The sequence below is a fragment of the Amblyomma mixtum genome, chromosome 5 (assembly GCF_055824585.1).
Source record: "Amblyomma mixtum isolate Tamu chromosome 5, ASM5582458v1, whole genome shotgun sequence".
NCBI classification, from domain to species: Eukaryota; Metazoa; Arthropoda; class Arachnida; order Ixodida; family Ixodidae; genus Amblyomma; species Amblyomma mixtum.
Genome location: NC_143016.1, coordinates 124312576 through 124329953, shown reverse-complemented (window position 1 = coordinate 124329953; position 17378 = coordinate 124312576). Strand labels below are relative to the sequence as shown.

General features: G+C 49.8%; 1 protein-coding gene across 1 annotated transcript in view; it reads right to left on the bottom strand.

Annotated features, from left to right (window-relative positions):
• The window catches only part of CROT (Carnitine O-octanoyltransferase), a 74507-nt gene that overhangs the window by 42431 nt on the left and 14698 nt on the right, over positions 1-17378 (bottom strand). The window contains exon 3 of the mRNA XM_089545972.1: positions 15439-15742. Within this exon, the coding sequence (XP_089402098.1) occupies positions 15439-15742 (304 nt within the window). The remainder of the gene's footprint in view (positions 1-15438; positions 15743-17378) is intronic.

The window sequence follows — 17378 nt, the reverse complement described above, 5'->3', positions numbered from 1 at the left end:
ATCTACACGTTCCGAGCACTCTTACAAACTTCGAATTATTGTCCTGTGCGGCCGATTTCCCTAATTTAAATCGGATGACACGTGCCGGCTCCCGCCTTTTTTTTGAACTCACCGCAGACGGTATAGGAGGAGTCAACTAACGCGTGGAGCGCCATTTCAGGCAGTCGCGTGGCGGCTTCGCTTTCGCTTTCATTGTATTTTTTTAGGTTTATGTGAATAAATGGATCCAGTCAGACGCTACACAGCCGCAAATTAGGCCCACGGAAATAAAAATACGCGCGGACTCTTTGCTTTCGCCGATCGCAATGTATCACTCCGCCGATGGCAGAGCGGCAAGCCGCCACGGGACTGGTTGAAAGGTTGGGTGACTCCTCCTACCCTCTGCGGTGAGTTCAAAAAAAAAAAAAAAGGCGGGAGCCGGGCGTTTAATCAGATTTAAATTATGGAAATCGGCCGCACAGGACAATAATTCCAAGTTTCTAAGAATGTTCGGAACGTGTAGATCGAGTTCCCGCGGTAAAAAGACGAGTTCAGATTCCTCTTTATTGCACCTTTAAGTTCTGATCGAGGTGAAGTTCATGTGATCTGTTCGCGTCCCGGATGGAACTTGATTAAAACGATGATGTTAATGCACAGAGCGAGAGTGCGTTGCAGTTGAACAAGAGACGCGATCGGCTGCGGCGATAGCATAGTGCACTCGTGCAGTGGCCAGCGAAGCTGAGCTGTTCGCGCCGCCGCGGGTTCGAATCCCAGACGCATCAATATTTATTTTCGCACCCTCAAAGTCAAGGATGCCAAAAGATTCTTGATTGGTTTTGACCCCGTGTAGCAGTGCTTTCGCACTAAAATTAGTGTGAAGCTTGACCTTGAAGGTGACCTTACTTAACACGGTTAAAGAACCTTGCTTGAAGCTTGACCTTGAGTGTGACTTCACTTAACACGGTTAAAGAACCTAGCTTGAAGCTTGACCTTGAGTGTGACTTCACTTAACACGGTTAAAGAACCTAGCTTGAAGCTTGACCTTGAGTGTGACTTCACTTAACACGGTTAAAGAACCTTGCTTGAAGCTTGACCTTGAGTGTGACTTCACTTAACACGGTTAAAGAACCTAGCTTGAAGCTTGACCTTGAGTGTGACTTCACTTAACACGCTTAAAGAACCTTGCTTGAAGCTTGACCTTGAGTGTGACTTCACTTAACACGGTTAAAGAACCTAGCTTGAAGCTTGACCTTGAGTGTGACTTCACTTAACACGGTTAAAGAACCTTGCTTGAAGCTTGACCTTGAGTGTGACTTCACTTAACACGGTTAAAGAACCTAGCTTGAAGCTTGACCTTGAGTGTGACTTCACTTAACACGGTTAAAGAACCTTGCTTGAAGCTTGACCTTGAGTGTGACTTCACTTAACACGGTTAAAGAACCTAGCTTGAAGCTTGACCTTGAGTGTGACTTCACTTAACACGGTTAAAGAACCTAGCTTGAAGCTTGACCTTGAGTGTGACTTCACTTAACACGGTTAAAGAACCTTGCTTGAAGCTTGACCTTGAGTGTGACTTCACTTAACACGGTTAAAGAACCTAGCTTGAAGCTTGACCTTGAGTGTGACCTTACTTAACACGGTTAAAGAACCTTGCTTGAAGCTTGACCTTGAGTGTGACCTTGGCCAACATGGAGAAATAAATATTGCCGCGACTGGGTTTCGAAGCCGCGGCGGCGCGAACTGATCAGCTTCGCAGGCCACTGCACGAGAACACTATGCTATCGCCGCAGCCGATCACGCCCCATGTTAAACTGAACGGCCACATCGACACTCAACCCACAAACGAGCCAGTAAGAGCTGCGCTGTAAAAAGGCAAGAGCCCTGCTGAATACCTCTTCACAAAAACGAACCGAAATAGCAAGCCTACTGTTCCATTTCTTAATAAAATATAGAAAGCAACATCTGTTCAAGTGTAAAAATTTTCCTCCCACAGCAGCGAATGTGCAAAAAAAAAAACGAACAAAAGCGAGGCTCTGAGATGGCTTATTATCGGTAGAGCAGCGTATCGCAGTTTTGCGTACACTCTGCATACAGCACGAGCTTTCGAGGAAGACAGCGGAGTATCGCTGGTACTCGCCCCTTCCAGACAAGAGTGCACTGGCGCAGACTCAATGCCACGCATTCTGAAGAGCGGAAACCCCTTGTGCCGACTGACAACGTTCTTTGAGCGATACGCACGGGCCGCTATAGCACTTGCCGTCCGCAGGGTAATGCGGTTTACAAGCAAAGATAACGGCACACGCAGCAGACCGCCGATGTCGACAAGCTATTCCAAATACACAATGCCTGATACAACTACACTGGACACCATATTGCAGCCCTAACCTGGTACCATGTAGATCCCTTCTTGTTCTGGCAGTATAACAGTTCCACCTGCTTTTAACTTATGGAGGTCTGCACGTAGAGGTGCCCGATAGTTCTGCAGTGCACTAGTCCATAGGTCTCAAATACGAGGCCCGCGGGGATCTTGTTGTGTGACCCGTTCCCCGTAAAGGTTTCAGCCTTCGTTACTAAAGAACCTCACTTGTGCTGCCTTTCTTACCCTCCGATGATATTGACGATATCGACCTGTATAGCTGGCGGCGCTCGCGGAAATGTAGGCGGCCGTTCGCTTCCAAGTTTATGGAGCCTGATACAGAGAATGAGCAATACGCCGCTTAAAAACGGAAACAGTTTTGCGTAAAAAAATGTATAAATCCGCATACTCTACGTGTAAGAGAAGCGCAGATTGACGGGAAACAAGGGGACTGGCGCGCAACCGCACAACCCGTTCTGTAATTTTATTATACGTGGTTTTCCACACGCTTGCCTTGCACCGCGCTCACGTGCTTGGCATGTGTGTTGCGTGGAACTTGTCTCATTAATGGCATTTTCCCTTTCTGTTGGCATTTCGCCAGTGAGCGAGCCACTGCCTGCCTTTGCCAATGCGACATGGTTACTCACCCGCATAATTTCGCAGTTTGGGCGCGTCTTTTTTTTTTATTGTGTTGAAGCGAAGCGAAGGCTAGCCATTCCTCATGGCGATGCGGTTAGGCTTGTGCAAGGAGTTACGAGGGTACAAAGACCTCTTGAGCGCTCTAATCACCGAATAGTGACTTCAGTGTTCTGCAAACAATATTCTGCCAATATTTTCAGAGCAGTTACATGAAACAAACCTTCAATATTGATTCACTGCCCCCCCCCCCCCCCCCCCCCTCTAACCCTTTTAAAAAAAGGTGCAAATTTTCGCATTCAAGCCTTTATCAAACACACCGCCATGCAGGGAGGAAGCGAGAGAGCTAAGGTGATAAGACCTTCCGTGTAACTATGCCCCGCGTTCACAGACAGATGTGCTCCACATATGCTGATATCTTTCTCTTAATTTGTAACCTGTAAAAAAAAAAATCGCGTTGCACGGGAGAGAGCGCTTAGACAAAGAGCAGCATTACCAGTCTGACGATGGCTCACTGATAGGATTTTCAATGACATTAAGCAGCAGGAAATTATGAATGCTGAAACGTTTACGCAGTTGGCTTAGACAAAATCTTCCCACTGCTACGATGGGACGGGTACGCGGTAGTATTCCTTTAACAACAAAAACAAACACACAGGCGCCTCACGTGCATCGTGACAAAAGCGGTTCTCAAAGCGAGAAGATCATACTAAAAAAAAATGGCTGAGGCTTAGCTAAGGTTAAGCCTAGTCAGATGCGAAACATATTGGTGGCTAGGCTTGGTAATACATGGCTTTCCTTGGTTGAATACTTGGTCATTTTAATACAACCACTAGAAGCCTTCGTCGTGGGGGAAGACAACGGCATGGCTACAGCGGAACGCCGACTAACCCCAAGACGCGCGTTGGTGAGCGCCTGGTTGCCACGGAAGCCGTGTCTGCCTGCCCGGTGGAGCGAGCGTTTCACCTACACCGAGTGTAAACGCGCGTTCGAAATGCGCGGGAATGCCGCTCGAGGACATTCCGGCGTCTGTGCGATGGCATCGTTCTCCCTCTCCCAGCGCGTGACGGCGATCTGTCGTGACGTCATGTGTCACGTGGTACGTCACATGGTGTGACGTCACTGCACCACGTGGTCTGCACGGCGTGCAACCACAGCGACGGCGCGAGGTGGACCCCCGTCTTCCTCTGTCGTGACGTCATGTGTCACGTGGTGTGACGTCACTGTGCCACGTGGTGTGCACGGCGCGTAACCACGGCGAAGGGCTGTAGTGTACCTCTAGTAATATGCTTCGCATAAAATGTGATCGCGAATAGAGAGGATCTGATACGTCCAGTTCTGCTTGACAGAAATGTTCAAGACGACAAGTGCGTCAGTACATGTCCAATCAAATGTATTAAATGACAAGGATATACAATCGCTGGACGGCTGTATTCAGTTATATGACCCGTAATGATCTCGCAGTTTGCTTTAACACGGCACCTAACGCAATCGCCGATGTGCTTAAAAAGCCGCGCGGCAAAGAACCTGAAGAGCGGATCACGATAGAGTGTGTGACAATCCCGCATGACGTACTCGGCATGAGAAATTACTGCCTTCATAGCAGACCAGGATGACAGCTTGAAACGCAACTCACGTCTTATTTTTTTTTCGTTACGTGCAAGAAAAAAATCAAATAGGAGCAAACCGCGAAAATAAGCCACCAAGAAAGCGCGCTGCACGACGTGAATAGCGATTCAAGCAGCCGCAAATTATTCCTCAACGTCCGGTCATGCCTACACCTAAGTCTGTGCTGGCTTTTCGGGAGGAGGACCTAGGAAGTTTGAATGCGAAAGAAAAGAAACCGCGAGAATCGCGGCTCCTGCAAACACAGCTCTCACCCGGTACGGATGTCTTCGTCGCCGCTGTAATAAGCAGTGCTGTTACCAACAACTCTATAGAGTGATGAGGTTCGAAGAACACCATGCGGACGTGAGAGCGCTACTGCGCACGACACTGCTTGGGTATTCGCACGTTTCTTTTTGTTGCGACAGCAACACTACGCGAGTCGCCGAGCCATTCCGCGGAGCTGACGAAAGGTCATACATGCGCATGCGCGAGAAGCAGTGACGTCAGACGGCGCACAGCTGGCGCGCCGCCGCCACCGCTCCGCGGGTGACTCAGAGGTGCCGCCGCCGCGCTCGTTAGTTGCGCATGCGCAGTAGCGGCGCATAGCTACCGTGCCGGTGCCGCCGCTGCCGCGCGCTCTCCATCGCCTCTCTCTCTCTCCTCATTGATTTCGCAGTCCTCCAGGCTTAACCAGAGCTAAACCACTGCCAATTTTATTATTTTTTTTCCCGCCTGAGCGCACTAAACGTCGCCGTTGAAGAGGTCCCCTTCGCTATGAGGAGAGGGTTATTTTTATAGCCAAATCGAGCCGCCAACCATATATCTTTTGTTAACTCTTTCCTTATCGCGAAAAAAAAACACAACAGGCAGCTTCAGGCTGGTGTGTGCAAAAAATTTATCCATCCATAAATTTAAGCACTTTTTTTATTACACGACCCATAGTGTAGCTAAAATAACTCTTTTAAATGACAAACATAAAGAGGGTACGCATTGCTGACGAAGAAAAAAGTGGCAGGGTTTTAACGTAATTAATCCGAGTAGGCATGCGAAAGCATGCGTTTAGCCTAATTAGCTCGTGGTATTGCTTTGCGGGTCATCGGCACGTCTGGCGACGATATTAGACTCAAATTTGCTTTTACGTATTTCGTGTACTTGGACCCGAACTAGCCGCTGGCTATGGGTCCGAAAAGTGTTGGTATTTTCTGTAAAAGAAATTCGAAAATAAACTGAAATTGAAATTGAAATTAAGCTCATCTGATTTGCTAGCGCAGCAGATGGAAGCTGATGAAGACGTGCAGTGCACAGCGCGAGAGTGTTTCAGTTTAACACGGGGCATGATCGGCTTCGGCGGTAGCATGGTGCTCTAGTGCAGTGGACAGCGAAGCTTATCTGTCGGCGGCGCCATCGGTTCGAAACCGAGTCGCGGCAATATTTAACCCACCAGTATAACTTATACTCTCCCCCATCTATCCTCCCCTCTCCTCACTTTCTTCCTCACCTCGTTCCAGCTATACGGGGCCGTGGGGGCCAAAGGTTTGGTTGGTTTGGTTTATGGGGCTCAAGGTCCCAAAGCGACTAAGGCTATGAGAGACGCCGTAGTGGAGGGCTCCGGAAATTTCGACCACCTGGAGTTCTTTAATTAACGTGCACAGACATCGCACAGTACACGGGCCTCTAGAATTTCTCCTCAGCCAAACGGGCGATACCAGTTTCGGGCCCTTCCAATAGCCATTCACGGTGTCACCCGCTAAGCGACAGTGATGTGCCGCTGGACATCAGAAGGAAGCTTCGATTACTGGTTTGGTTGGTTTATCGGGTTTAACGTTCCAAAAGCGACCCAGGCTGTGAGGGACGCCGTAGTGGAGGGCTCCGGAAATTTCGACCACCTGGGGTTCTTTTAACGTGCAATATGACATCGCATAGTACACGCGCCTCTAGCATTTCGCCTCCACTGAGCCACCGCGGCGGCGGAAAGTTTGAGTCACAACGAACACCAGTCCGGCTGTCATATAATGATCAACAACCACTGTGGCCATTCCGTGAGTTGCTACAGTAAAGATGCTTTCCAAGACTTTTCAACGTTACTCGGCGTGTGATCGCAACATTCGTGCAGCCTTTCGTTGAGGCTCCAATGCATCCTCTCTGATAAATGTAAACGTTAGAATGATGCTACTGCTGCCAGCTGTAACGGCGGTAACGTTGTAGTTGTAAACAGCTGCGTTTGTTAACAGATAACCTTCTAGCTTAGCTGCCTATGTGCCATTAAACCCAACACAACAAACATAACCTTCCATGCTATGTTAAGCAGACGAGGAAAGGGGAATGAGGGGCTCGTTATAAATATGAGAGAAGCCAACAGCCACAGAAACCAAGGGGCACAGGGGATTTTTAATTTTATTTATTTATTTTGTGGTGTTGATCAATTTATAATATTACTGAATATGTTATCGCTTAAAGCTAATTGATTAGAAAAGCAGAAGAAAAAACAACCACATGCCACCGGTGGGATCCGAACCCACGACCTCCGAATAAAATTAAAAATCCCCTGTGCCCCTTGGTTTCTGTGGCTGTTGGCTTCTCTCACATGCTATGTTAAGATGTGCCATGACTCATTGTGTCGAAGAAAATAGGCAAGGCTTCCCTTTCGACCAGCTACATGGTTATACGGTCGGGCCATACTCCCCGTTAAGCCTCTGCCTCGGTGCTTGGTCGTCAAGCACACGTCTTCCCTCGGCATCGCTGAAAGCAAATCAACGTCAGAAACGAGGCAACGTTCCGAGCGCAGAGACGTCAGAGGCGGGACGCCGAACCGACATGACATCAAGGAAACGCTGCTTCGTGTTTCATCCGTTATATCCCGACCGCGAACTGCCGCACCCGCAATTTTCCGCACTGCACGCGAACGGGTCACCGGCACGAATTTCCCTTTCGCTGCCAGCGCCTGCGTCGTTGCCACCGCCCGTCTCTACCTGAACAACAGCTAGGCGGCCAAGGCTGTTTCATTAGTGCTCCAATTACATGCGAGCGGATGGTCAGTTTGTTTCTTTTGTATTTCACAGGCTTTGTTATCAACGCAAAAAAAAAATACCACTCATATCAAAACGAAAACTGATAACTAGACGTTTTCTACGACGCTGCGCAATTTGTACACTAAAATTTTTCCCTCGCCGTAACATCACAAAATATTTTTATTCAGTTTAACTCAACCGAACTGACTATTAATATGCTCTAAATTTATCTGTAGAGCGGTAGCGAGCGTCCCCTGGAATATGTTTATACCTGAGATAAAGTTACGTCGGACACACGGTGTGCTCGCGCGCTATAATAGAAGCTGATAAAGGGAAGACAGAAAGTAGAAGGGACTAATAAAAAAATACTAGCAATAAAAGCAATTCTAGCAATAAAAAGTAGGACAGGGTGAATTGGAGAGACATGGGAGACGCCTTTGCCCTGCAGTGGGTGTAGTCAGGCTGATGATGATGATGATGAATAAAAGTGCCCCAGCCCGTGAGTGACAAAAGCTGCACGAACATCGGAAATCAGCTTCTAAAAAACAAACAAACTAAATGACACAGGGTAAGAAAGCACAGAAAAAAAAAAAAGGAAACAGACCTATTGAAATCTCCTCTCAATGGCTCCGGTTATCACTCTTTTCCCTCTATTTTTGTTTGCAATTTTGGCTTCCAGCATAAAGATAACCCCCGGGCATGCAGCCACTTTCGGCAGTCACAGACGCCATAAACAACTCGTGACCGTCACGTCATTTGGCTGCCACGCGCAGCGTGCTACAAATTTAACGAGGCGCCACTGCCGGGGCAGCGCAGTCTCTCTCATCCATAATTTGCATCTAAATTTAGAACAATGCCACGAATAAACTACGCTGCGAACGACGTACGGCCATGTTTACGCGTATCGCATCGAAGCTTTACTTGAAACAAACAAGCAAAGTGAGGCACCAGGAAGCGAAGCGCGAATACAAAAAAGACGGCACCTATCACCTTGGCCTTGCGGCGCCACGCAAGCCCGCGATAAACGAGATGTCCTCGCCGCGCTTATCGCGAAGCCAGCCCCTTTCCGACCTGGCTGGAGCGCTCCGAAGCATTCGAAGGCCCTCTTATCTATTTCCGTCATCTCGAAGGCGCTGGCACATTTCTTTTATGTTTTATTTATTCTTTTGCTACGCCAATGAAGGGGGCCGAACACTAGCGGGCAACCAAACGGCATAATCCCAGCGCCCGGCACCAGAAGGCACCTGCCCGTGTGGAGACAAAGGCCGTAGTTGAATGCAAAGGAAGCGACACAGCATGAAGTCTGTGGAGAGAAAGAATGCGTTCATTTGGCATTTTATTCATTTTAGTTTAGTTTAGCGAAAAAAAATGAACGGTAGGTAGCGATGTAGTACAAACACCTACACTGGTATTAAACACTTCAGTACACGGACTAATAACCGAGGTGCTCCAGGCGATATAGATACTACCTTCATCGGTGTCTTATGGCGGCGAAAAACAGTGGGCTGCTTTCTTCCATGAATTATTCACAGTTTTCTCGCATTACGTGGGACGCACAACTGCATGTCGTTAGGGGTAATAAATGTTAAAGATATGGAGCAAATTTAATAAGACAAACCCCCCCCCCCCCCCCCTCTCTCCACCATCACCCTTACCGTACTCTATCGAAAGATTCGCAAAAATGCGCCCCCTGGTATACGCGTTGGTTAGATGTAGCAGCCCCAGTCACGACGGACCAGTAGGAAAAAGCCGAAAGTGAATTCATAACGAATTCAATCAGCATAAATCGAATTTCAACTTGTTTTCTAATCAGTCACAATTTAGACTATCTTCAAAAGTGTTACGGCAGCTCCACAGCAATGCCCCGCGGTCAAGTAGCGGCGGAGAACCAGACGGATTCCAGCTGGTTCCAGTTGCGTTTTGGCCAGTTCCAATTGGCCTTCTGTAAACGGGACGGCGAAGTGTACACCAGACCGGACAGCAACTACTCGCTACGGCCCTGGCGTGTGCAGAAACCTCACACGCGGGCCGAACAGCAAATCTCCGATTACTCTCAGATGACACGCAGCGCCTGCAAGCATTCCAGCGGAATCCTATACTGCGGTGAAATCGAATACAAGCGCCGCAGCACAAAACAACGGAAGAAAGAGGAAACGGGGAATGAATGCCCAACAAGTATATACCGCAGCAAGCGTCTTCCTCGTGGGTTTTGTTGCGAAAGCAACACTACGCGAGTCGCCGAGCCATTTCGCGGAGCTGACGAAACATTCCAGTACACTCTAGCCATACTGTGCATGCGCGAGGAGCAGTGACGTCACGCGGATGACTCAGAGGTGCCGCCACCGCGCTCGCCAGTTGCGCATAGCTAGCGCGTGCCGCCGCCGCGAAAGCAATCCTGCAGGTTTAAAGGGCAACTCCGGCGATTTTTCGATGTGCATCGATTGAAATGAAATTTTAAGTCTGCATTCTTTATGATAGTCTGATGCCTCATGTAAAATTTCGCACTTGAAACCGGCGTAGTTTTTCCGCAAGCGAAATTTGAAGACAAGCGCTCCTCGACGCGAGCTGACGCGAGCGGCACCCACTGATCGAGCAACTTCTACAGGCCACCCTGTACTGTGACGTCACTGGCGGGGCGGCGTGTCAAGCTGGTTGGGCGCGCGCTGGCGCTGGCGCAGTGCAGGGAAAAACTGAAAATTGGTTTTAGGAAAGTAAATGACGCAGTGATGGACACTCGAACCGCGACGTAAGGGAGGAGTGAAAGAAGAAAGGAAGAAAGAGGTCCGTAGTGGAGCTCTCCGGAATTATTTCGACCACCTGTGCAATTTCGCGCCACCTCAACACGCCTGATGTGATGTGTACGCCAGAGTGATGGGTCACGGCAACTTCTGTTGTGCTGTGGGGTGCACAAATTCTTGATCTGTGACAACGGGCGTGATCTAGCGTAGGTTTCGTAGCGATAAGAACCTTCGCGACAAGTTGGTGAGAGCTGTCCGCCGTGTAAACTGGTCTCCAAGGAAGCATTCCCGCTTGTGCTCGGAACATTTCGCGCCAGATTGCTATGAAGACAGCGTGTACTTCAAAGAGAGCTTTGGACTCGCTAAGGCTTCGTTCAACTGGCGCTTGAAGGCATATTCTGTGCCAACGTTATTCTAGTACAACCGTCTATCACAGCGGCCAGCTGAACGAAGCGCGGCCGTCAAGAAGAAGCGGTATGTTGGATTGTAGAACTGTAGCTGGCGTGAACTCACTTCCAAAAGCTCGCCTTCGAGATAAAGATTCGCAGAGCGGACTGTTGGTGATGCATGCCCCTGTAAGGACGTTGTGCACCGCGGCAACGTTCCGGCAGCAGATTCTTTCATCAGGCTGGGTCGGCCGGCACTGGCCACACGAACAGCTGTCGGCGGGAGCATCTCATTAACTTTGTTTTGACGACTCTCGAGAAATTACTCATGTAATCACTTCTCCGAGTTCAGACCGTCTCCGTGCTGCAGGTGACGCGGCCTGTGGTGTGACTCGGCTGGCTCGCGCGGCGGTGGATCATACCTGAAAGGCGACTCGTCCAGTCCAAAATTGTCCAATGAGTCGTCTTCTAAAGACTCGCTGGTCTCGGAAAAGCTGTCCTCCGTGCTTTCAGTCATGTCGACAGCGCGGCTCAGGGTAGTTGTGATATCTTCGGGGACTTCACAGCGCGGCGGACCCGCTCGTGACGTCACAGTCAATACCGCACGAAGGCACCTCCCCGGTTTGGGTTTCGAGTTTTGCGTTTTTTGCTGTTTAAAAATTATTTTACGGTTGCTTTTGAAAACCTTGTATCGTACACATTACAGGAGGTTCTTAGGAACACAAAACAGCCATTAACTTAAAATGGCTGAAAAATCGCCGGAGTTGCCCTTTAACCAGAGCTAAACCAAACCACTGCCAATTTATAGCAGAGTCTTTCATTGAAGGACTCTGGTTTTAGTGTATGGGCAGGCGGCATGTTAACAGTCGCCGCACACAATAGGCGCCCGCCTAGAGCCGCTGCAACAAACCCCAACAGCATGCACATACGTGCATATTTTTAGTCACATGTGATGACTAACGGTGGAGCAGGTTTCTGGCGAGAGGAGTTATCGCAGCTGTCGGCTGATTTAGCAACGCCGCTGGGTACATAAGTAAAAGCGGTGCGGTTTTCTCAAGGCTCCTCTTGCCGTGTCTGCTGATTGTCACGACAGAGACGCGAATTTTTCCTCAGCTATAAATGCCGAAGAGCTGTACTCAGGCGGATCGTAATTATTCCATGTTTTACACTAAGCACGCGTGCCCACACACCAAACGAGTGACGCTCTCAGATCGTAAAAAAAAAGCGAGAAAAATTACAGGACAAACAAGGCAGACTTGTGTTTCGTGGAACGCAGGTGTTCTGTTACCGAACGCACAGCCATGGACAAAAGTTTACGGGACGCGAATCCGCGGGAAAAAAAAATTAATTACAGATCTGCCTCGCTAGAAAGTATATAAGCTGTTATTCGTTCTAGCGAATGAGTCACGCATGTCTGCTCATGCTTCTATGCATGAGCGTACCTGCTCGTTTACCTATTTATTTATCATTTACCTATTGCTATTTACCTGCTTTAGCCTGACCACGCAATTTTTTTCTCGTCAACCCGCACCCCTTAAACCTATTCCATGACTGTAATTACTGGAGGAATAACGGCATTGCGTTTTGAAACGCTCCTTATTCGTCGTGGCTTTTTCGGGCCGTTTTCGACGAAAGCCCACAACGCATTTTCAACGCCAGTTGCCGCCCTATGTATGGCGTAACGAACACTTGCCACAGTAGAAACCGAAGCAGCGCAGAAGACTCCGCTCCGACAAGATAGCTCGCTCGCACACAGCCCCCCCCCCCCCCCCACACACACACACACACGCACGCACACACGCACACACGCACGCACGCACACGCAAGCACGCACGCACTTCTTCCTAGTCGTCTGCTTGCCCATGAGCACGCGGCACTACACCCTCCACCAAAGGGGCGGCCCGACGCCGGCAACTAACAGATGGTCAAGGGGATAAAGTAATGTGCACTGTGGGGAGCGTACGGCATATACTTTAGTTAGTTAAGCTGGCAACACAGCGGGTTGCAGCCTGTCGTGGTAAGGTTTCATGCACACCACGTGCACAATATATGCCAACGGAGGGGCGTATTTTGTGAGGTGACGTTCAGTGCAGTCGCCGCATACAAAGAGAGCAAACAAACAAAAAAAGTAGAAGACGTACGAAAGAGCGATATATGGCCCTCGCAAACAGCAATTCGACCGCACTGCTGCGCTAAACAAGCGTATGTGCGCACAGCTCAGCACGATGGTACGCGCACATCCTGAGCTGTACGACTATGGCTGTACTGTGCATTGGGTGAATCGACGGAAGGTCTTACGTCACATTGTACAAGCTGCTGCACGTAACTCAGTAAGGCCTTCGCTGCCCGCAAGCGCCACCGTCTGCCCTCAAGTAGACAGCGTTTCTTCCTTCACCGAGTCAGATAAGGATCGGAGATTGCGCGATACAAGCGGCGGCCAAGGCCACGGCGTGAGCGCCTTTCTGCACGCTGAAGGTGCATTGCGTAAGAACAAGACCGGGCGGCTGTTCCGCGCGCGCAACAGGGTCACGCCGAATGCCAGCGTTCGTTGGAAGATGAGCCCGAGATTAATAGCAGTGCTGGTACCAAAACGTAATGCGCCCACTTATCAAGAGGAAAAGAGATAAACTGCGAAACTCGACGTAATGGATTTTTTTTCTATATTCACGCTGGATTTTCCGCGCCGTACATTAGTCGAGATGATGGCGCATGCCGACAGTCGGAAGTAGTGATCAAAGTGCTTTAAAACGCTTGGCAGTAGCGCGTGATGTCACCCCGGGAGCCACGTCAACACCTTCTACGTCTAAAACACAGAACTGCATCCGCATTTTCTTTTTTTCCATTACAAACTGTTTGTTCCGTCATTAACTGATCAGGCAGCGTTGCTGTGAACATGGCTTAACATTTTCGAAAACGGTTCACTATCCCTGCTTTAGCCTTGCATAAACTGTGATTCGGTCTTGCCGGCCGTGAAAAAGCGCTACGGTAATCGCTGTTAGCCAAGGAATATTATCCCACCCCCCGTCCCGCACACTAGCGTAAGTTGCTCTATCATGACCAGCGAATACCTTCGTGCTCTCTATTCTTTTGCGAGAGGAAAGTTACGCCTAGCTTCTTTTCTGTCTCCCCCTTTTCATGTCACTTCTAACGCACACAACGACTACGGCTTGCGTCGAGCCTACTTCTAATAAACAAAGCACCACATAAAATAACCGAAAATGAAACAGCGAGTCACCGCACCACGGTAGACAAATGCGGGCCGTATATCTCATAATTGAGCAGGAATATGACACGACTATAGTCGGGTACAACTCAAGAGCGAAGTGCCAGACGCTCCTCAAAGGAGGCCCTTCGCACAGAACAACGCACAGAAATTCTTCGCCGCGAATCCGCCTGCCCTGAATTTTGTCCATATACGACTGTGCGTCGGGGCACAAAAGGAAGAACTTTTCAGCAAGCAATCAATTTTTATAATTCCTAAGCAGCATCGAGGTACATAGTGTTCGATTTTTTTATATATATATATATATATAGATTACTTTCCGTACACGAATATTCCCCTGCACACCTCTCGTATTTGCACGCACGGTCGCACGTAATACTGTTGTTAAGTGACTACAGATGCACGGCTACATTACTGCGACACAAATGACCAACCAACACGTGTTTCCAGCACAGGCTGAGCTTTACGGTGACAAACGTGCCTGGCCTGCAAATGGCGAGGGAATATCAATTTTTGCGCGCTTATTTTGCATTCAGAGCCGCAGTGTTCGATGGCATTTCATAGACCAGAGCGTGCAAGCAGCGTCAAGGTCATCCATCGCGCTCGACAGTCTCCGCTTCTCCTTTCTCGCAGTGACTGCAGAGCCGCACGGATGCCAACTCGATGCTTCAAGCATCGAGACTACGCAGCGGAGGCCAACGACTTGACAGTCGACGAAGCAAAGCATGGCAAAGCAACGCTCTTGCCACGCTTTCTGGGCGCCCACAAATCACAAGAGGGACCAGAGGAGCAAGCTGTTCATGAAAAAAAAATCTTCAAAGCGTCCGCCTTATTACCGAATGAGCTAACTTTGAGGAACTGTAACACGGAGATTAAGACCGCAGTTTGCGTCTTTGAGAGAGGCGTCGCCGTCCCTTTTAGCTTTCCTGACAATATTATGTACAGTCTTGTTGAAAAGTCTTAAGGCCAAAGGCTTTTCGCTTCAGCCCCATAATAGAGCCAATGCGGCAAAATTAAAGAAAGACCGAATGACCTTGAAATGCTAGCAGAATGTTTCTTCTGGATGTAGAGAAGATGCCTGCTTGACTTGTGTTGTGAATTATCCGCTACACGGAGCATTCTAGGGAATCCTAGGGAAATTCATTTTGACCCCGCCGCGGTGGCTCAGTGGTTACGGTGCTCGGCTGCTGACCTGAAAGACGCGGGTTCGATCCCGGCCGCGGCGGTCGAATTTAGATGGAGGCGAAATTCTAGAGGCCCGTGTGCTGTGCGATGTCAGTGCACGCTAACGAACTCCAGGTGGTCGAAATTTCCGGAGCCCTTCACTACGGCGTCCTTCATAGCCAGAGTTGCTTTGGTACGTTAAACCCCAATAAACCAAACCAAATTCATTTCGTTGCAGGTGAACGCTGTGGCCTTAGGACTTTTGACCACGACTGTGCCGGTTTCCACCCAGACCTTACGCCGTGCATGTGCCAGAAACGAGGCCCTGTGCTATACTCACTGCCTGAGGAGCAGCCAGAACTGGAGGTAGTAGGTGACGTTTCGCGCCGCCCACAGGCTCCGGCCGCCCTGGAACTGGAAGGCGTCCTCGAAGAGCGCGAACGTGCCGCCCATGTGGGAGTTGGGCAGCAGGGGCTGCCGCTGAGACAGGTACGCCACGTCCTCCCACCACTGCTCCAGCCAGTTTCGAGACTTCTGCGCCCTCTGCACGAGCCGCTGGTGGAGCTCTGCGCCGACGCCATTCTCGAAGTCGGTGGCGAGGCCCTCCGTGAGCACGTACTCATCGTCCGACACAACGGCGCGAACTGCAAGGAAGGAGAGGAAGAAGAAAGAGAGGACGTCGCACCACGGAACAATCGCCAACCCCACAGAAAAGCAGTAACACGTCGCAGCACTACCATTAGCAATGAAATCACGAAGGCCTATACTTGGCTGCGCATGACTCCGACGCTCCACCCTATTAGGGGGGACCACGACTTGACCACGAGGTGGGACGAATACAGGTACAGAGGAATGCCCGAATTAGCAACTGCATGGTTTCTTACGCCGAGTTACACCTTGTGTTTCAGTCGCGTTCCCCAAAACAGCGCGTGCCCCTGGGGCCTTTCATTACGTTTTGATTGATGTATGGTTTATGGGGGACTTAACGGCCCAAAGCAACTCAGGCTATGAGGGATGCCGTGGTGAAGGGCTCCGGAAAGTTCGACCACCCGGAGTTCTTTAACGTGCACTGACATCGCACAGTACACGGGCCTCTAGAATTTCGCCTCCATCGAAATTCGACCGCCGCGTCCGGGATCGAAACCGCGTCTTTCGGGTCAGCAGCCGAGCGCCATAACCACTAAGCCACCGCAGCGGCCATTACGTTTTGAGTTTTGAGACAATGCGCTTCTTCCCGCCTCTACAGATCTTTTCACATTTGCTTTTTTTTTCAGCGCAGCCATATTGCCACTGGACTGTGTCAGCAGCGTTCTGATTGGCGGACTTCATACAGCCATCTACAGCGCATGCGCAGCACAGTCCACGCTCGATCAAGCTGTCAACAGTGGAAAGGTTTGTAGCACGAATCAGTTTCTGTTGCGATGTATTTGAAAAAGTGCTCAGCGCCAGAGAGAGAGGCAGTGTGCGTGTATATGTGTGCTTCACCTTCATTATTAAGGCAAGGGCCAAGGCCTACGTTGGGAGAGAGAAACAGGCTAAGGTTGCACTACCTATGAGCGTACATATAATAACCGCGAAGGGCAGCGTTTACAGCGAAGTTCCTCGCAATATGCACGCACCTGTTTTAGCTTGTACTGGCGCCAGGCTCGCGCGACCGAGACACCAGCCGGCATTAGAGAAAAGATACGCCCAGAATAAACCTGTATATATAGTTAAAAAGAGAGCACGCTGCTCATCCATATTGGGAGTTATCGCTGAATGCATGCTGATGAAGATGACGAAGCTTTAATACAGTGTACCTTCTCATATTTCTTCGACCAGCACCCGATGTGGTCCGCTCAACGCTTCTTTCGTCACTGTCGTCCTCTAAGTCATGATCGCCTTCAAATCCGCTCGCGCAAATGCACATCTTGCACTTCCACCTCGTGACCCGTGAGCACGCCGAGTATACGGAGCCAGTTCGGTCCCGGTGCAAAAGGTTGGCGGTTTTGAAGACACAGTGGCGCGCGAACGGCGTATAGCCTCTTGATTCTGAACGTGCACGCGTATCTCCATGTGGTCCGGAAGGTAAGGTGAGAACGCGGACCGGCTTCCAACAAGCGCGACCTAAACCACGCCAGAGGGCGTAGCGATCCATGCATCCAGGCCACACTCGGAGCGAAGTAGTTACCACGCGCTGAAAACCGTCATGCACGAACTCCTTTGTATATGGGGCCTATAACAACCCCTCATCAGCGCCCGGTGCAATTAAAGACAGCGCGTCCTGCCGGGCAAGATGCA